Source organism: Manacus vitellinus, unplaced genomic scaffold, assembly GCF_001715985.3.
Source record: "Manacus vitellinus isolate BGI_N305 unplaced genomic scaffold, ASM171598v3 scaffold_15_pilon, whole genome shotgun sequence".
NCBI lineage: Eukaryota > Metazoa > Chordata > Aves > Passeriformes > Pipridae > Manacus > Manacus vitellinus.
In genome coordinates this window covers 9,116,867-9,138,170 of record NW_021939122.1, presented here as the reverse complement: position 1 = coordinate 9,138,170, position 21,304 = coordinate 9,116,867, and the positions used below count along the sequence as shown (strand labels likewise).

The following is a 21,304-nucleotide window of genomic DNA, read 5'->3' as shown; positions in this document are numbered from 1 at the left end:
CACGGTCCTTCCCTCGCTGAGGTGCCGGCCTCGCCTCTTGCAGCTGCCTGGAGGTTCTTCTCGTTGAGACGAGTTCTAACTGGGAGCGCAGGGGCAGGACAGACCGCTCCGAGCCGCCGGAGCGGGACGGAAGGGGCTGCCAGGAGGATCTTCGTCCTTGCAGCGCTGCTGCCAGAGTTAGAAACCTGCCGCCTCTCCTCTCTTTCTTGTGATCTCCCGGAGAGGAGAGGTGAGTTGTCCTTCGCTCTTGTCGTACTTTAGCAGTGGAGAAATAGGCTAGCTTGCAAGGTGCAGAACTTGTTCAGGATGGCTTCAAGCCCCAACTGACTGCTGGGTTTATTTTACTCGAGTCTCAGCCCTGTGAAAAGGCCCACTGATGGAGAAAGAGATTAGCACCGTGTTAACTGCGCGGTTCTCTCTCCTTTGCTGCAGTGCCCACTTTCACCGCTGCCTCCTGCTCTGCCTGCTCCTGCTTTCAGCATGGTAAAGAAGAATACTATCCCTGATGGGTAAGTATCCTTCACACTAAGCAAGAGGCAGGAGCGGGCACAGCTCTGCCCACAGAGAAGGGGCACTGATTGCCCCAGGCGCTTTCTTGCCTCAAGCAACCTCACCACCTACAGCCAGGTAAGGTAGGTATCTTCTCCAAGACAGGAACAGCCCAGCCATTCATCCCCCAGGTGAGTATAATGCTCCAGCCTGTCTGTGAACACTTCTCCTTCGTCGGCCAAACGCAATCCCTTCTTCCTCATCTTCTTACCCCTAGTGTTTATTTACTGGGGAAGTGGGAGAGTAGTCCATACTTCTGACTACTTGGACATTTGCTGTTAGGTGTGGAGGAAGAGACGATAAGATGGGAGCAGGTGATTGCATGCATAAGATCAAGGAATATGTTCATGAATTCAGGTCCAGAAACATCCTGCATTTTTCTTTTTAAAAAGAGGACAACGAAAGTGTTGTATCAGCAGAAATAATCATTAAAAAACTCCAAATACACTATGCAGGCCTTCTGATCACTTGATTGGGAGTGCAAATGGGGACCACAGAATGACCTCATTTAAAACAGATACAGTTCTATTCTTCAGCTCTAATCAAATAAACAAAGAGGAAGTCCAAGTTTAGAATTTTAACCCTTGTGTTACTGCTGACATCAGTACAAACCTTTTGTTTGCTGAGGTATAAAGGTACACAGTAATGGGACAATAACTTGCGGTTTATATGTTATTTGAGGAAAGATTGACATTGTCCTGGTTTCTGGGTAAGTGTTAAATAGGTTTATTAAGAACATTCTTAGGAGGAGCAATAAGATAGAAAAAGCATGAGTTCCTGTAATATGGGTTGTCCTAAAAGCAATAAATAGAAACAAGAGATGAACAAAATTGTTTTTCTCTGTGAATTTAGTAAACCAGGAAACCATAGCAGTGAACCCCGGAAGGAACTAAGGTGATCCTGCACATGCAATTTACTGGCCCTAGAAATAGTTGTTGGCAGAAATGAGATTGTGGTACACTGTAGCATAAGGACAAGTCCAGACAGTTCAGACTGTGGAACCACAGCCTCAGTCATATCATCTTGTTATAACAGCAGTAGGTCTAACAGTGACACTTCTGATTTAATGCTACTGCAAGAGAAACAGTGGAATAGATAGTGACACTACATGTAGCCATTTTTTAAGAGTGTCTTTCTGATACTGCCTCAATTCTTAACACTTTTAATCCAAGTTTCATTATGCTAATTAATACAATAATTTTGAGGTTTCAAAGTTATTATTATTGAAGTTAAGTTAGTAGGTAAGAATAGTGCAACTGTGGATCAGGCTCTGAGCAACTTGGTTTAGTGGAAGGTGTCCCTGCCCACAGCAGGAGGGTTGGAACGAGATGATCTTTAAGGTCCCTTCCAACCCAAACCATTCGATGGTTCTGTGATAATGGAAAGTGTTTCTTTCTTTTCCCAGTAATGTCTTGGAGCAGAGCTGTGGTGTACAGTGTCCATTGCAGTCTCAAACCTATAAAGTAGTGCTGGTGAACTAATTTTTAGCAAAGTGAGACATCAGTATAAAAGAGGGATCCAAATGACCCCTGGCTCTGGTGTTTCCACCGTGGAGTCAAGTTCTGGTTCTTCACGGTGTCTGAAATGGTATAATTCTTCAGTGGTTGTAGATTGTGATGTTTCAGTGGAGAACTAGACAGTAAAAGGAGTCCAAGTTGCATAACAAACAGTTAAAAATATTGTGATATTTTTACATATTTATACACTTCAGCATCCAAAATCCTGCTGTGGGTATAATTACATAAAATCGGATTCAGTTCTGAAAAGCATCTGCAGAATTGTCACCTTCTGGCATGTTACCCTTGAATGGTGTAAAAAAATACTGAGTGGGATCTTTTTGTTACAAGGACAAAGCTGAATTATTTTTGCCTAAGCACCACAAACAGACTTCTTAACTGAAGTTCTCCTGTGCAGACTTAAAGCATCAGCATTTGTCATTTAGACTTGAATTTCTCTACAGTTAGAATAATTATCCCTTTTGAGTGTTTGGGAATTCAGTTTCCCAGGTAAGTTCTAAACTTATAACTGCTTCTCAGTGAGAGATGCTCATGAGAGGCTCAAGAATTGTCAAAACCCTTGAATTGTTGAGCATAGCTTCAGGTAGTGCTCTCTGAACATAGTTCTCCACCCAGTGTAGCTTTTGAGTATTGTATACCTGTTTACACTGGTTTACTAATACTGATTAACTATTAGATGAAAATCATTCTGAATGGATGCCTTAAATTCAGTACTAGTTTCTCTTACTCTGGAAGAGTGGAACACATTATTGGCTTTAGAAAGACCAATGAGATTCAGCTGTTTGCTGTGAAGAACTTGTAGGGTATCTGTTGACAGTTTCCTGTGCTTTATATTTTTATGTGACTCCATCACTGAGATCTGACAAACTAAAGACATGAAACTTTAAAATTATTTTCAATTCAGTGGTTCCATTACATTGTAGCTATGAATTATTTTAGGGCTTTCTTATCTAGCTTGCCATTAAAAATATACATAGTATCTTTATGGGGAACATACTGTATTTCTTTAAAAACCAATAGAAAAGAAATGGCAAGGTATCTGTTTCAATGATTCATTATGAATGTCAGTAAAATACATAATTATTCAACACAATTTTGAAATCTATTTGAAAAGTTTATTAATTCGATAAGAACATCATCAGTAGTTGTTAAAATAAATCTTACTATGAATCAGTTCTAAAACATAGCAAATTATACTGGAAATTAAAGCTTCTGCATGACCTTAACAGTAGTGTTAAACTAAAATATGAAAAACTGTGTGTTCCAAAGCAAATAAAATATGCAGCTGTATGCAATCCATACTCAGCTACTTCATGTCCAGATTGTTTTTCATTCAGGTCTCTGTCAGCTCTTAGTCACTGGTACAGGAGGGATGATGGTGCCAAGTCTTGCAATAACACCTTTGACTCCTGCCTTCCTTCTTTCCACCTGTATTCAAGCAGGGCACAAACTATGTATTGAAATTCTCATTCGTACTTGTTAAAATGTTTAATTATGTCTTTGCTCTTGTAAATCCTGTTTATGTGACTACCTGCTGCTCGTCTCTGATAATTTCTGCCTTTTATCCAGACTTATTCTGTAAGAGTTTTACTTTCTTTAGTCTGGGTCACCTGTTCCTTTGTTGACAACAGAACAAACTCGAATTTATTTCCTTAGCTAATCTTTGCTTAATTTCAATCTGCTGGGTTTATTTTGAGGTAATTTTTAGTTCTGCAGCAATATGCCGAAATTTCCTTTTTAAATATTTTTGAAGATAACATGGAACACACGCCCTTTATATTTTTGATGAAGAATGCCTTCTGCTCATTTCCTACCAGAGAGCTGTCAGCAGCTTTTCAGTTTCTTGCTGATTTTGCGGATTTTTTTTCTGGTAGGATTTAAATGGCTTTAAATACAAGTGAATAAACCCCCAAGTTTATTAAGGTCTGGCAACAAACTCTGTAATCCTGGGGCATTGTTCTGTCAGTCCCCTAATATGAAAAAAGTTCAGAATTTTTACAAAGCCTTTTTTACATTGCTAATTAAGGAAAATAAGATTTTAAAGCCCTTTTTTGATCATCTCTTATTCAATTCTAAGTGCTCCTATTTATGATAATTACGGTTGATTTCCATTCATACTTTTCCATGAGAAAGCAGGTTAAAACAGCACTGAATTTCTGGTCTTAATTGATTCAGACACAGTTTATATATTGTGAACAGGAATAAATGGAACATAGACTCAGATTTTTGTTTTCATGTTTTACAGCAAGTGTCCAGCTACCAGACTCCAAAGTTTAGAGTCTTGAAAATTCACTTAGGAAGACTTGTCAAGTCAGAACACAGTATGTTATTTGTAGGGGACTGGTTTTGTTCCCTAGTTGCAATTATGAAATACAAACTTCCTGCAAACATTTAGAATTTAGTAAAAGGTTTTACTGCAAATACCTCTCAATGATTTCATCTCTAGCTCACCTTTACACCTTCTTACCTTGTATCTGCCTTCTACACAACAGCTGTTTGCAACGAGTTATTATTACTCCTTTGTTATTTTATTTGTTTTCTATTAAACTGAGCATCTGTATGCCTACACTGTGAGCCTTGATCTGTTCTTTACCTCATGATGAAGATAAAAGAGATAAGTTAGTGCTAAAGACATAGATGTAGTAAATCATAAAATGGTCACCATGCCATGGTTTCCTTTGTTAGCTCCAAGTATCTGTGAATCGTGATGTTATTATTGATATACTATGACAAGTATAATTATGGATATTTCATTCAGAATTTTGCCAGCCAACTTCTAGTTTTTGTTCTGATATGGGAATTGTGAACAAAGCAAAATAATCAGTGGTTAGAGTATTTTAAAATGAAGCATTCAGTTTATTTAGTAAATGATGTGGTTTTATGGAAATCAGAAGGGAATATAGAAATTGTTATGCTGCCTTTAAAGGGAGATATTAATTCAAACGTTCATTTCAAAAATTGTAAGTGAACGAACACCAGTGTTAAAGAATCTAGTGGAAATGTTTTGTATTTTAATAGTTGAGGTATTAGCTGAAAATGCAAAAAGGCTGTCTAGATTTTAGGTCATTCAGCTGCATCATCTGAGGTTATAATTTACCCTTACATAAGAAGAGAAGTCCTAAATTTAGTAAGTAACCTCTTTGAAGGTAAAATTAATCTGTTGATTAACTTGTTTTCCTCTTCAGGTAATCCTTTTCATATTCTTTTAAAAACTGGAAATCTCTGAAATCTGATATATCAAGAGCTTTTTCAGTGCAGTGTAGAACCTGTGAATACCAGTTCTTTGTGGTTTTGGAATTAGTAGTGGTTTTGAGTGTTGTAACAAACCTTCATAATAGTAGGTGATTTTTGGTAAGTTATGGTGTGATGGAATATTCTCTGTATTTTTCAAAGTGCCAAGAGAAAGTGCAGTTAAGAGTGTTTCTTTGAAAAATAAGCATATTACAAAGAAAACACATTTGCAAAATATAAATTTATATTGTTAATGAAAGCAAACTTTGCATTTGTCAATCAAATGACTGATGCATGCATATGATAATTTTATAAGGTGTTTGATTCAACAAAGTTGAAAAATGTCCATCAACTATAACACTACTTTTTTACCTGTTGAACCTTACACATCTGCTTTGCTTTATATTAGTGCTACTTGTTGTAAATGCTATCCTGCCATTAGGAATTTTTTGGAAGTTGAAGACGAAGGAAGAAAAAGGTTGTTTTCAAATGTCCTGGGGATACCTTGAAACCACTTCATGGAATAATTGCAGATTTGGAGACCTAATTATAATGTATAATAACAGCAACTTTTATGTGCTTTGTGCTGCAGGTGTCTTCTGATGAATCATGACTTGAAAATATTTAGAAATAAATATTTGTTTCATTACAGATGGAGGAGTTTGACACCAGTTGGACAACCTATACCAGGAACGAGATTTATTGCATTCAAAGTACCTTTAAAGGGGGTATGTATAAGAATTAACTATAGATTGGTTGTACTAGATAAACTGGAAAAGTAATGAAAAATAGCATGAATGTTCATGCAAACTTCGAAGGAAAATTTTTGAAAAATAATTTATTCAGATTTAACCCTTTCAGTAATCTGCTAGTGGCTTCTTAAAAATATTTATTTTTTCTATTTTTTTTTAATACTTGCTGTTACTCTTTTTATTTATCTTTTAAAAATCAACAAGTCAATCAACCAGCACCATTCATTTCATCACTAATAAGTGGCCTAAATTCATAATCTTATATAACATCTTTTTATGGCTGTTGTAAGAAATTACATGGAAGGGGCTATGATATGAATAACAATCTAGGCATTGTAAGCCAAAATACAATTTTATGGAAATCAAGCAGTTGTTAAAGGATACCAGCCACTGCAGAACTTCTAAGTAACAGATCCAGATTGCCAATTTCATAAGCAAAAAGCTTTAGCAATCTGGAGGAATGTAGTATATTTAAAAAAGAAGTCTTCATAGATTTCTTTTATTCATGTGTTAGTACTTCCTTTAAAGTCTTACTAACATGAAGTGTCATCTTAATCTGCTAAATACACTGAGTCAGGTCTTTAAATTCTCTGATTATAAAAAATGTGGAGGCTGACTTGTTTTGACTGTTCAGTACTTTGGTGCCCATGCCTCTTTGGCAATTTGTCCTATTTGCCTTTCTGTATAAATTAACACAAGTGCTGTATAAATTAACTCTTACAGGTCCTTGCTTTAGATACAGAGGAAGTAGAAGTTTCTAATTGCTTTTAAAGTTCATTGCTTTGACATAACCTTAGCAGTTAAGAGTAAATATTCTGTCTAAGCTGTTGTCTACAGATTGCACTCCAGTATTCACACCCAAAAGTTTTGGTTCTTTGACTATATTCATACACATTGTATTTTCAGTCACCATTCAGTTCACTTTTGTCAGCAATGACTGAAGTGGAATGCTTGCAGGACTTGCTTCCTGCACCTTCTTTTACAGCTTTAGTATCATAGTTTGGTTCCTTTGACACCAAAGATCTCATACTTAACATTGGTCTTGTTCCTCACGATACAGATGGACTGTACAGTAGTCACGTGTCTTTCTACCAAGACCTCCAGTGAACACATCGAATCATGAATATAAAATCCAGAGATTTATAATTGGCTTCTTTACTATTGGGGTTTTTGAGAGAGGATTTTTTGCATCATCAGCTCCTGTAATTCCACTTGATCCAGCGCTTGATCTATGCAATTTTTGCATAGATTCACTATTGTAGGCAGGATTTGTTCAGTGCATATGTATTTCCAGTTCCTGTCACTCCAGCTTTCAAAGGAAGATATGTTATTGCTCACTTTACTCTTTCCCTGTAGTTCCACTGATAGTCTGGAAGGAGCTACACCAGAGATCATAAAAAATCATTATCAGAGAGTGTTCATAGCAGTATATCACAAGTAGGCACTTATGTCAGTGCGTTACTCCCTTCCAGTCCTACTGATCTCGTGGGGCATAGATCTCTGTTCTGTGAAGCTGTCTTTGAACTTGGCCAAATATAAAGTCTGATACCCAAGAATGCAAAATCTCTTAACATTTCTGTCCCTTCAGTTTGTTCAGTCTCAATGATGCAAGACAGAGAAATGACAAGTCTGCCAGTGACCATGTGCTTGAAGCTCGTGGAGTTTGTGGCAGAATACACATAAAATGTGTAGCTGGCTAAACTGGGGTGTCTTTGCAAAGGGTAGTAGTCAATAAATCTGTCTGAAAATGCTGAAGACCTGATGGGTCATCATCTGTCAGAAGTCCTATTATTTATTAAGCTGGTGGTACAGACCTCTTAAATATGCAACAGTTTTCTTATTTGCTACTGATTAGGAAACTGATGATTGGTGATTTCACCCACAGGGAGAAAACTTATTTTCAGAATTTGAAGACTCAAGGGTTATTGTCGTAGCAGATGATGTGCTGTTAGTAAAGACTTCAAGATCAGGTGTTTACCTGAAAGGATTTTCTATCCCTCCTTTCAGATCATCTTTATAATGCTATCAATAACATTGTAGTGTAGTAAGAACAGGGCAGGTTCTTTTCCATGCCATTAGAAGGATTTTTAGAACTGATAGAGATTTCTCTGATTCTCAAAGCCCAGTTAAATACCTCAACTACTGAATATTCAGCAGAAGTTTTTCAAAAAATTCCAAAGAGCCTTTCAAAACATAGTATTTCATAACACATTTGACTCTTTACCTAATCAAACAATATGGTTGGAGAACCTTATTTTTGTAAATTAAATTCCTCCTCAGTTTGTGTGGCTTCACATAGTAAAAGTTCTTTAATATTCTACTATAGAGCTTTTGCAGATTCACCTTTTGTCACCTCAAGGTTGTTAAGTTCAGTTTCAGATTCTGCTAAAAGTCACTGCTGAATAGTGGTGAGACAACTGACTCATGTTCATTTTGTTTAAACTTCCACAACTTCCACTGTTTTTTCAGCAGTGCATAGGTGTCTGAAATACATAGGACCAAATACTTCATTATATGCTTTCTACCCTTCTCCTTTTAGCTTAAGCTTCCTAACCACATACAAGTTTTGACAGGACTGCCCTGCTGTTTCTTCTTTAATTTGTTTTCCTGTCTCTGTTTCCAGACTCGAGACAAGTGCTTGCTAGCATTTTAGATTATAATCTGTACAGTCAAAACAAAAAATGGTTAGTTACCCTGTAGCATCTGTGGTTCTAAGAAGTATGTGGTCTGTGGCTGCCTTCCTTTCCATTAGTTCTGAGTCCAGTCTGCTTGAATTTCTTGTTGACAAAGGAACTGACAGGTGGTTGAGGCTGCTGCATCTTTTGCCACTGTCTTTATTGGTTCTGGCTGAGCCTATGTCAAAAGGCTCTCACAATGGACAAGTGCACTGTTCACAGAAAATCCAGTCTTGAGTATATGAGGCATTTTCACACCTAAAGTGAAGAGCACATTTCAAAAAACACAGCTACAATAGGGTGAGTAAACATTTTTCTCACTGTTTCTATCAAATGAATTATTCATTATCCACCAACATGCAGCTTTCTTAGTCACAGTATTTTAGTCATATTAAATATTTCCCAGTGCTAAAAGACATGCAAGTACACTCTGTCAAGAGATGAAGCAGGGATAAAAATGTCTGTGCAACATTTGTGGGAAGACAGTTTAAACCTTTAGAAATGAGATCTTTTATCACAACTTTTAATGTTTTATGTGAAATACATTTAATTTTGAGTTACTGTGCAGGACAAAGTTTTTGAGGGGAAGTGGATTGTGGTGTTTTGCTTTTTACTGATGTTAAGTTACATAAAAATCAGTATATACATGATATATTTTGCAGAATTTTTATGTCTATGAAATTAATGCTTATTTTAATAATGTTTGTTAACACTGTACAAATTGAAATGCTCACAGTTTCTTGCATATTCATTTGAATAGAAATACATAAAAAATCTTTGCTTTCTTTTTAATTGATCTCTTTTATCTGTATAATACATGGATGTGGTTCTGATATTTAAAGAGTTCCTTTCAAATACTGATGTTTCCTAGTACTAATTAAAACAGCTGAATATTACAAATGTCTTGTTATTTGAATGTAAAAAGAAAATATTTCTTTTCCATTTTCTTTGTAGGCAATTAACCAGAGGCTCACCCCAACCCAGAAATTTACACCAAAAGACTTAATTGCTGCAATGAAAGCCCTAAATGTGGAGCTTGGATTAATTATTGATTTAACATATACCACCCGATACTATGAAGTTAAGGTAATAAAAGCCTAATAAAAATGTAAAATAGTTGCTGCAACTTGTGTTTTGAAGTGTTTACGTGTTTGCTTACCTTGAATTGGAATAGACAAGTATGCTATCTAGAATAATTTTGTGTCTCCAACAAAAAGAAATGTTTTATCACAAAGGAAATAACTGCTTTTCCCAGCTGGTTGCATTTGTGGCTTATTTCTATTATGGTAACTCTGAGTATTGGGTAAAGACTTCAGTGCCAAGCACTACAGAAAAGGTGCAGAAGAGTTACACTCTTTGTCCTGAAGACATTCTCATTTATTCCTAGGGTCCTTTTTTTACTGATCCTCAGTGGAATTCACTAAGAAGGTGTACATTTTTAAACTACTTTATCAATTTCAAAATTTTTACCAGTATAGTCCAAACAGTTGTGATTAATCAGCCTCCTACTGAAAAGGAGAATAAATGGCAGTGTTATAACTGAATGCTGGTCTTGAATGTACATGGGCTCTATGTATTAAGGGGGTGAATATGTGAGTATATGTATGATTGTGGGTGGGAGGGACAAATACTGCTAATAATTGTAAAATGGGTTAGAATGGAATTACAAGAATCTGCTCTCTTTAGTTAATGTGCTGCCTTGTTAACAGGGATAAATAAATCTTCTGTAGGAACTGTTCTTTGCTTGAGATCATTTTTAACGTCGAAATGTCAATGGTATTTTCTCAGACCATATCTCTATAGAATTGTGTCAAGTTTGTTTTCACTTTCTATTCAAGGTTTGAACTACTGGTTTACATTGGCATTATGTTACATACTGCTTATGGTTTTTCATTGATACAAGATTTGAATAATGTTTACCATTGTTTTTTTCCTTTTTGTTGCTAGGATTTACCTAAAAGTGTGCAGTATAAGAAACTTTATACTGTTGGACTTGAAGTCCCTGATAATGCTACTATTCTACAGTTCAAAAAATGGGTCAGAAAATTCCTATGGGAAAATGCAGGAAATGGTAAGTATCAGCATCCTATGCTATAAAAAACCTTAGTATTTTATTTTGGTGCTAACTGTATCATTTACTAATTTCAATAGATATTTATGAAACTGGGGACCTCAGACTTTCCATAGCACTTCCCACTTTATTATCATAATAAGATCCATTATGTGAACCACTATCTGTCTTTTATGCAACCACAAGTCTTTTTCAAACATGACAAGTAACTTAAATGCCCTTCCAAGTAGCGTTATGTTTGTGTTGTGTGTCAAAGTAACTGCAACAAGGCCTTCATGTGTCTGACCCAAATTGTCCCCCGCCAGCTGAGTGCTGTAGCTGCCAGCCCCTGATGGATGTTCTAAATAGCACCGAGTCTCTGATGCCTCTGGGCACTGACATGTGTGAGCAGCTTAAGTCCATTTAGTCTGATGTAGTGGTTTTTTGATTTTTGAGTCCATTATTGCCCTCATATCTGAACAATTCCTGAAAATCTTATTACAGACACAGTGTCAATGTTTCCACAGTGTGGTGTGGCTCTGCTGCTGTTTCAGTGCTTATGCAACAGGGCAGTTCTTGCTGAGATTGTATAAGTTGCTTTTTGTGAAAACAAAATTTTGCCACAGTGTGTTTGCAGCTTTTAGACTCTCACTTCTTTTGGTAGTGATTCTTTGTAGGCAGATTTTACCTGTGTGTTTATCCAATATTGGTGGATCATTCTTTCAAGCTTTTTCATGCTGTTTGCTGTGCTGACTTTGGCATTTTCTGTGAGAAAGTAGAGATATGAACTGCCCAAGTGCATACGGTGTTTGCTGAAAAGCATAACTGGGGTTTTGCTGTGAATGGTCAACTCTGCTTTCTGAAAGAGCACTGGCATAAATTTCAAGTGTGAGAGCCTGAATTAGAAGTAATGGGAAAATTGAAAGGTAAAAGAAGAAGCCTTTGTCCTTGCTCAGAAAGTTAGTTTGTTACTTCTTCCTTTGCTCTTTTTTGGCTTAAGGAAATGACTTGGTGTTCATTAGTTTTCCGTTGTTTCGATCTAGTGATTTTTTGTGTGTGACAAAGAATAGTCTGTGTTTGAATCTAATATTGGGAGAATTGATTCCTAATTTGTTACTGGACAATGACCCTGCAGTTACAGTTAGTAAGAGCATTTTGGCAGAGCTTATGTAACTTTTGAGTTGGGAGAACTTTCATTTTTATGGTAACTTACTCCTCATAATTTGGCCTCTGTTTTAGAATCCCCCTAAAATATCTCAGGATTTTTCTTACAAAGACTTTTTGAGAAGTTGGGTTTCTTTAATGTTTGAACTGTTAGGACATCAACTTCCAGCGAACTTATATGGCAATGTGACTGTCCTGATTTGTGGCAAACAGTTATATTTTTTCTCATTCAAAAATTTATCTAAGTCCTGTTTCAAAGACCGTTTGTCAGTACTGTCTCTGTCAAAACTTTGTTCTTCTGTTGACAAAAGGTTTTCTTCTAAAATCTACCCTAAAACTCTCAATCAGTTAATTTGCATTTATTCTCAAGCCAGCTTTGCCCTTTAAGTATCGTTGTTCTCCATTCCCATTATTACATTCAGTATCTCAGATTTGTTTTTAGACTAAATCAGACAAGCTTCCTTCTGTGACCATCATAGTAGTCCTTTCTATACATATTTGATTTTTTTCATTACATTTGAATATGAGTATAAATAGTCTAGATGAGGTTTTACCAGCATGATCATATTAGTGTTTCCCTATTTCTGTTGGAAATACCTCATTTGAAAAACCCTAGTAATAGTAAGTTCTACTTTTTAACCTTTAGCTGATTAGCATAATCTTTTCAAAAAAACCCAAGATTTCTTTAGAGATTACTGGTTCTCCTTTTCTCCATGTATTTCATACTCCAAGGCATTTCATACTTCCAGGTGCTTTATGTATAAGTTAAGTTCTTCAGTTTTACATTTGCTTGTTTAGATTTGCTTTCAGACCCATATTTCTTTTATTTTTCTCCTGTTACTGCAGTTATGGCTGAGGCCAGGTGCTTTACGTGTCATCACTCTTCCTTTTTTCCTACATTCTGCAGAGTCAATCTCAGTCTTCACAGGTTTGGAAATAGTGAGCTAACTGCTGCTAGAGATTCATCATGAAGCCTGTATGTATCTGCTGTTTTACAGGCATGACAGTATAATTTTGTAAATAGCAAGCATTATTTATCATTACTTCTCTAGAAAAATAGAGATTTTTTTTGTATTTAACTATTAAAGACTCTGTTTTCCTTTTTGATAGAGAAGCTCATTGGCGTTCACTGCACTAATGGAATTAATAGGACTGGCTACCTTATATGTAGGTAAGGTTGTATAAACACAGAAATCGTTGTCCACCAAAAATAGCATCCTTATATTGTTCTGTAATCCCTTTGGGACAATAATATAATCATATTTTTCTTCAGATACCTCATAGACGTTGAAGGCTGGGATCCAGAGGCAGCAATCCAAGGTATTTGTATAGTTTGAACTAAGGCACGTGTCAGGTTGTACTTCACAACTACTACAATTGTACTCACAAATACTACAACTCTGTTTTAGTATCTTTTCAGTAATTTCATGTGCTGGCTTGCATAGAATATTTTTTCTGACTTGTTTCTACTCCAGGCAAGACTTGAGCATTAGCAAATTGACAGCATTGGAGGAGTATGTTTTAGCTGCTTTAAATCTTTTTTTTTCTTTTCACTTGAAAGGGTTTCCAGTCATAGTTTGCTACTACTAGTTTCAGTTGTTTAAAAAAAATGCTGCAATGATGCCAGCTTGCTGAAGTATTAAATACAAGTTAGAATTGTTTCAAATTCAGCATCTCATGGTGAACAGAAACTTGCTTTTCACATTTCTCAGTTTGAGCACATTTCATTAGACTGTATTTTCTTTTTTTCTTTTAGCTTTTGGTGATGCCAGAGGTCATCGCATGGATGGTCTGGTGTATCTCACAGACCTCAGAACACAACCAATGCGAAGGTAAACACTTTTAGTGGTGTGCTTAAGATGGTCTCATGGTGTTTTTAAAAGTTCACTTCCGGTCATAAGTCAAAATTCCCTCTTAAACCTTTAATATGCAACTACACGTAGATTGTAAAATATATATGTAGTTGTATGTGTATTGTCATATGAATAACATGAAGTGCAGTGTACTTTATTCATCTTTTGAATTTCTGAGATTCAAAAGATTGGTTTTAATCTGACAACTACTATTGAACATTTCTGTGGTTTTATCATATGTGACAGGTGTATTAAGTCTGTATTCTTTCATTACAAGCAGAAAGGAGCCATTGCAGAGATGTCTTTATAAGCTCTGTAATCTGCCTGCTGTTCTTGGCATTGTAGAACCAGATATTTAAAAAAAAAAAAAAAAGAACTGTTTTACGAATAAAAAAGTATGAGAAAGTGGAAGATTGTTCTCATCTCCTCCATTCATAGTAGTTGTATCATGTTTAAGAATTTTATGCTTATCTCTTAGGAATAGCTGACCTTTCCATCTTCCCAAGGTATTTGTGCCAGTGATACCTTATAGCAGTAAATTGATTTTAAAATGAATACCTGACTGATTTGCATCTTTTTAGCTGAAATAAATGCCCTTTGTTTTAATCCTATCATTGTTTCATAGTCTGTGCGGGATTAAGTTGGTCTCATGTCAGATTTTTAATAAGTGTGGTGCTTATCTCATATCCTTTAGGATGCTGTTCTAAATCTACGAAGCTCGGCTATTCTCTTTGATTTCCCTGCAGCTCTTTCCCAAATAAATTTATAAGATTAAAATTTGCTAAGTTGTGAATGTCTGGAAGTTTTGCTGAACATAAAACTTCTGTCATTCTGAACGGAAGAATTTTATGTGGGTGTTTTTTTCACTATGTCAATCGTGTGTTTTTAAAAAGGAAGCTTATGTGAAATGCTTTTTTCTTTTTAGTAACCTTGGAATGGATGTATGGGATGCAGATGAAGATATTATTCCCCCACCACATGCAATGGAAGGACCTGCAGAGCGGTTCCCAAATGAAGATTTTCAGGGGTAATGGGCTGAAACATGGAAATAAAACTCAACCCCCCCACCATACACAAGGGGGAATATAATTGTTTCTTGCTGAGAATAACTACAGATACTCAAAAGAGGTTTTATGAATATAGCCTGCTCATGTAAAATATATTTACAGAATGTGACATAACAGTTGCAAGATAAGCAAAAGAAGTCTGTAATTAGTTCACTTAAAAAAAATTAGTTTTACTTTGCCTGTCCTTTATTATTCTACAATAATCTGCAGTTATTTTTATTAATTTTGAATCACTGATTTTGCCTGTTTAAGAAGCGGTATAGAATTACAATTGAATGTTTTTCACAGCTTCTGCTCTGACATTGAAGGTTTTATAATCTTACTTACAGTTTGGACTCCTATTAGTTTTGATACCTGACTATTTGCAATATCTTTCATATAAATTCATGGTTAAAAAGGAATTGTTTTCATTAATGATTTTTAGGACTGTTCTGTTTAAGACAAAAACTTCTTTACAGGTCTGGGAAAAGATTAAGAATTTATGACGACCACTCTCACAATGATTTGCAAGGACAGATACAGTTGAGAGATTTTGACTTCATTAATAAGGAGCCTGGACAGAGACGAAGACCATTTCATGACCACCAAACTCAGGATGAATCAAGAGCATCAGTGCAGATGAGAAACTGGGACTACAATCGGGGACCAGAACAGAGACAAAGACCCTTTAGTGATCACCAATTTTATGATGATTATCAAGAAGACACACAGCTGAAGGACCTGGACTTCAGTAACAAGGGCCCTGGACAAAGTTTGAGACCTTTTCATGGACACCAGTTTTGTGATGATTTACAGGCAGAAAGACAGTCGAGGGACATTAACAGAGGCCGTGGACAAAGGCAGAGATCTTTTCCTGATCATCCATTTCCCAATGATTTGCAGGAAGACAGGCAGTTAAAGGATTTTGATTTCAGTAGCAGGGGCCATGGCCAGAGACGAAAACTGTTCCATGACCACCAGTCTCGTGATGAATTTCAGGCTCAGATGCAGTTAAAAGAGTTAGATCCTGTCAGCAGAGGTCCTGGCCAAAGACTAAGATCTTTCCATGACTATGAGTCACATGATGACTTAAAGCCACAGATGCAGTTGGGAGATTTTGAATTTGTTAAAAGGGGTTGTGGGCAGAGGTTGAGGCCTTTCAACGATCACCAGCCTCACAATGACTTACAAACAGAGATGCAGCTGAAAGATTATGATAATAAAGGCCCTGGACAAAGGCGCAGACCTTTTCATGACCATCAGCCTTATGATGGCTCCCAGGAACAGACTCAGTTAAAAGATTTTGATTATGTTAATAAAGGACACGGACAAAGGCCAAGACCTTTTCATGATCATCCAGGTCATGATGACTTGCCACGTGAATGGTGTTCAGACAGGTAAAGCATCCTTGAGCTGAAAAACAGAATTAGAGAATCCTAAGACCAGAATTAGAGAATAAAAGTGTAAACCTCAGCAGTTTGAAATTAAATTTCAGGTCAAATATTTTTTTAAATAAATTATTTTTAAATCACTTAATCATCCTTTTAAAATAATATATAATGATAATTTTATTAACTCTTTTTGTTTTGACTTATGGAAGAGTTTGATATAAGCTGGAGTCTTGCATCTTTGAAAGCCAGCGTTTCCTAAATTAGGTTTGCTTCTTTGAAGTTTGTGTTTCCTTTACCTTTTTAGTCATCTTGAAACAAAACTCTTTGTCCTGCTTTGTTTTGTGTAGAAATTTGTACTTAAAAAGTAATCCTCAAAACAGAATAGAATAAGAAATTTTATTTATGCCCTCAGCTAAACAGAGATAAACAGCAGTGCTACAAGGAAGTTTGACTTGCATTTGTGTATTCCATGAGTTAATAATTTGTTAGAAATCCCTTTGCTTCAGAACTTGCATCATATTCTTACAAATACGTCTATCACTTACTAGTAAGCCTATTGTATTGACATATTTCAAACTATTTTTAATATTTCAGAATGTATTTCAGATATTTGTTGGACTAGTAAAATTTGATTTAATTTCTTCCATTGTACAGCTAAAACAGAGGATGTCATTACAATGAAGCATACCATTTTAAGGTGTTAAATTAATACAATCATTATAGTTTTTATTTTAAGTCAATTTTATTAAAACTAAAAATATCTTTATTTAATGTAATTTCAAAATCTTACAATTGTTTGCAGTCTTCTTAACATGCAGTTCTTTTGATTATTTGCAGAAGTCAATCATTTTGCTCCCATGAAAATGTAGCAGAACCTCATTTCTCCTCATCTCCTTCACTTCACAGAGATTATGGGTCAGATAATGATGACTTTAACAGAAATTACAGGTAAATATCAGATATTCTACATTGTTTTCTGACTTACCTTTCTATTGTAGTTTCCCAGCTAGAAAATACAAATTACCTTCAAAGCATGAAAATCTATGTTAATATATTTGCTTAAATGCAGTTTAAGCCCTTGAATCTGAACACTGAGCAGACAACGTGACTAATTTGTGGTTCACTGATACTGACTTTTGAGAGGGATTATTGTGCAAATCCCATGATAAGCACAGTTCAAGCTGATGCACAACAGAATATGAAAAGCCAGTATTAGTAAGCAAAAAAGCAAAATATAGATGCTATATTTAAATCTTAACTGCTGCTTGCAAGAAGCTAATGAGTTTTACTGTGAGGGATGGTCAGACACTGAAACAGGTTGCCCAGCACAGCTGTGAAATCCACAGCCTTTAAGATTGTAAGAATGGACAAGCCACTGCATAAACTCATCTAATGAGACCTACTTTGAGGTGACCCAAGGTTCTTCTAGAGATCCTTTCCAGTCTAAGTGAATTTATGGTTCAGTGAGGGAGAAAATTTTAAAATGATAAAGATTGTTTCGAATTTGCTTTATACACCACTTATTTTACAGAGCAAGGAAGGTACTTGAGAGTCAAGAGAATTTAAACCAAAAAAATATATTTTGTATATGCATTTTTAGATCCTCCCGCATGTATTTTGTAGCAGAGTGAGTATTCTATTGCAGAAGAATCGATAATAAAAATCTTAGGCATATTATTGCCTGTTGAGACTATGTACTAGAGAGCTGTTATTACATATTATTCACAAAAATGAAAACATGGGCTTAGGAACAAAAATGGCCCTGAGGTAAAAATACCCTCAGTAAACAGGTAATTTTAATTAGAAACAGCCCTTGAAACAAAACACCTACTAGTAGAATTACTTACTATAAAGGGCTGTAATTTGAGTCACTAGAATTGAAAAGTTATTATAAACAAGTTTGCGACATCCATAGGATTTTAATTTTAGGGGGTAAAAACAAGAATGAGGGTTTGAATCGTTCTTTCAACATTCCATGTTTAGTTTCTAGTGGTGGCCAATAACAATAAATCAACTGTTTTATTTCTAAGAATTACACTGTTCACATTTCTTCTTCTTGCAGTAATCGACCAAACTGTCCTGAAGACAGTAGCAGAATGCATCCCTCCGAGGAAATTAGTAGAGGAAAAAATAGATTTGCACCATATTCTTCACAAACAATGCACCCATCTTCATCTGTACACCAAGAAGATAGTTCAATAAACTATGAAAGAAAACCTTTTCAAGGTGAAACTCCCAGAAAGATGGAACAGAGAAAAAGATTACCAGTTGTAACAGTTGATTACAATTATGGTCTGCCACTAGACTGTGGACCTGAAGAAGAAGAGAAATCCCATTATGATTTACCGCCACGAGACCACTTCAGCTGGAACTGAACAAGGAGGACAGTGTTTGCTCAGCTTGCTCAGACTTACTTTTACCCATTTTCCTTTGTATGTGGACCATTTCTTTTTTTTTTAAACAAATTAGTTAAATGCAAATTTCAGTAGTAGAGAACTGGTCTCCATTGTAAGATTAGCTTCTACTGATGTTTGGTTCTTTAAATTTATTAAGGTGTATTTGTTAAGTGTAGTTGGAGACAAGGTCTCGGTACACGTGGAATTAAAGTAGTCCTTCCTTTTAGTGAAGTTGGAACCCTGTACCTTAAAACAGACAACTTTCTCTGTGTTTGTGGTTGTCTTTTGTTTTGCAGTTTTTCAAAATGTATGTGATTTCCAGGTGCAAAAGTCATAATAAAACACTGCATTATCAGGTAGAGTAATTGAAATTATAGGAAAAATACTAAGAAATGGACAAAGCAAAGTTATGTTCAGTTCCTCCTTTCATTTGAAAACAGCAGTTTAAATTATTGCTATCAGTCACTGCAGCATTGGAGTTTAATTCCATATTTTGTGTACCATCAACTGAACTGACCTAGTTGCACTCTTTTTCACAGCAGAATTTTCCCAGATTGCTAAAAACATGGAAGTAAATGGAGTTTGAATACTCTAAATGCCAGACTTGCTTTTCAGTAATCTGAATATCCCATCCTGATTGTATCTTTTTCGTGATCCCATAGGGTATCTGTGTTTCAGAATAGCCCACTGCAGGTAAATTTAACCGATTTCTCAGCAACAAATCCGGATGAGGTGGGTCGTGGATCGTCAGCTCACCTGTCTCAACTGGCCAAGGCCACTGGTGCCTATATACTTACACCTCCTTGTTTGTCAGTCAGACCTGTCTTACTCTCCAGCTCTGTTTTTCACTGGTTTCTTCTTACAGCACAGCAGAGCAATGTAATCAGAACAGAAGAATAACTTCTTCAGGTGAGCTCCTTTTAATAGTCGTGTGTGGAACAGTCTCCTCTGAACTGCCTCTTCAGTGAGTCTCACAGAGGTAGTGCAACAGTAATGCACAGTGTCACCAACTGCTCCTACTGTGGATAAAGAAATCGGTTCATAGGATGGAAAACAGAATTACTATAACACTTAAGTAAATTTTAAAACTTTCATTTTTCATTATTATTACATTTTAATAAATTATTATTTTAAAAGGCATCTCAATAAATAAGGATAAAGGCAGACCATTATATTAAGATAATTAAAATGAATGCAAGATAGTTAAGTCATACAGTTAAGACACTCAAAAGCAGCAAAGCATCAAGCAAGAGGGTGTAGGTATACACTGGGAAACTGCAAAAAACCCCTGTGTTCATAGCCAGAACCCACAAAGTTTTTTTGTCTTTTAGCAGCAGTGTAAAACCCAGATTTCTGAATTCATGGTTCTGTACTAAAAAAGAACTAGATTTGAAACGTGTGGAATATCTTGCAACTCCTGTTGTTTTTGTAACCCAGCAAAAAGTTCTCCAAGTCAAAGGATTCTGTAGATACAAATTCAAACTGCAAATGCTTCACTGCCTGTGCAACTGGTAGAACAACTTTGGCTTTGTTCATTGTACAAAGTAAATAGTTTTCTCTTTTTCACAGCAGCTAGTCAATTGTATTTCCCATTAAGTCTCTGATGGTGAGCTTCATTCATGTGATCTCAGGAATGAAGCTCTGTCTATATAAACTTGTTGTGGAACTGAGCACTAAATGTTAAGAACAGGCATTTGTTCTTTCACTTGCCTTTTTTTTCTTTCTTAATGAGGAGTGAGTTGAGAATCTTTATCTAGGCTTCTTTATTTGGAAGCAAGGAAGATATGCAACATGGGCTACTATATTGCTAGATCCTTTAAAAAAAGTCAACAAAACCCCCCATCCTTTCTGGTACTCCCCAGCAGGGCCCTAAGAATTAGAGACTGATATTGGAAGCATTTGGAGAGGTTTTTTATACCATATATTCAGTATTCATAAAGTGAATAAAAAGCAGCAAATATTTGCCCTTATTTTTGTTTTGGGGTTTGTTATTTAGGATTGAAGTGACCCTCCAGTCAATCCTTTGTTACTTGAGACTGGAGAGATGAAAAGCTCATGCACTGGAAAGCTCAGAGCAAGAAGAAAGAAACGTGGCATAAGGACTTAGGATCAGCACTAGCTATTACTAGCCCCTGTCAGTTCCTGCAGGACCCAGGGAGAGTTCAGATGCCAACACTCTGATGGTATTATTCCTGTTATCTGACAAAAGAAATGTCACTTTCATACCTATGTTGGATTTCTCTTTTCAAAGAACATTAATAGACGTGTTTCCACAAATGGTTTTGGGATGACTATATGAAAATAGACATAGTTTTGTTTGTATATTTATTTATGTATTTATTTAGAATTTAGGATAAGGTTTTCCACCCTATTGTTCCTAACGAAATTAGGCAGAGCTAAGCCCACATAATACATTACAAACTCCAACTGACATTTATCTCAAATTCCACAGCTGATTCATCACTGTATGTACTATTTAACTGCTAATTGAATCCACATGGTGGAGAATGAAATTAAATGAAATAAAATGTTTTCTTGTTTTGTAAACGAGTATTGTATTACAGTGGCAACCATAAAAAAAGCCCACAACACTTTCATTTATTTCACAGTTCTACAAAAAGGTCATAAAATCTTGGTCTTTTTTTTGTGTATGTTCTCAGCACACCTAGAAAGAGTTGTT

At 35.9% G+C, this 21,304-nt stretch overlaps 1 protein-coding gene across 3 annotated transcripts; it reads left to right on the top strand.

Moving 5' to 3' along the window:
- The first annotated feature begins 15 nt into the window (after positions 1 to 15).
- Positions 16 to 21,171, top strand: LOC103763166. Of its 3 annotated transcripts, none has more exons than XM_018069195.2 (12): positions 16 to 229; positions 433 to 509; positions 5,950 to 6,025; positions 9,679 to 9,810; positions 10,672 to 10,795; positions 13,049 to 13,109; positions 13,212 to 13,258; positions 13,695 to 13,770; positions 14,717 to 14,818; positions 15,317 to 16,234; positions 17,066 to 17,176; positions 18,291 to 21,171. In XM_018069195.2, the coding sequence occupies exons 2-12, from the start codon at positions 481 to 483 to the stop codon at positions 18,601 to 18,603; spliced, it is 1,989 nt and encodes a 662-aa protein (XP_017924684.1). In that variant the 5' UTR covers positions 16 to 229; positions 433 to 480; the 3' UTR covers positions 18,604 to 21,171. The 3 variants fall into 3 exon arrangements, with proteins under 3 accessions (XP_017924684.1, XP_017924686.1, XP_017924685.1); XM_018069197.2 differs by lacking the exon at positions 433 to 509 and adding an exon at positions 8,840 to 9,024 and having other exon boundaries at positions 18 to 229; XM_018069196.2 differs by lacking the exon at positions 433 to 509 and having other exon boundaries at positions 18 to 229.
- The last annotated feature ends 133 nt before the right edge of the window (positions 21,172 to 21,304 follow it).

What these genes read in the sequence shown, in the direction of transcription:
- LOC103763166 (XM_018069195.2), top strand. Translation starts at nt 481, where the DNA reads ATGGTAAAGAAGAATACTATCCCTGATGG. An exon ending in AAGAATACTATCCCTGATGG is followed by an intron (nt 510 to 5,949) that starts GTAAGTATCCTT and finishes GTTTCATTACAG; the next exon opens with ATGGAGGAGTTTGACACCAG. An exon ending in AGAACACAACCAATGCGAAG is followed by an intron (nt 13,771 to 14,716) that starts GTAAACACTTTT and finishes TTTTCTTTTTAG; the next exon opens with TAACCTTGGAATGGATGTAT.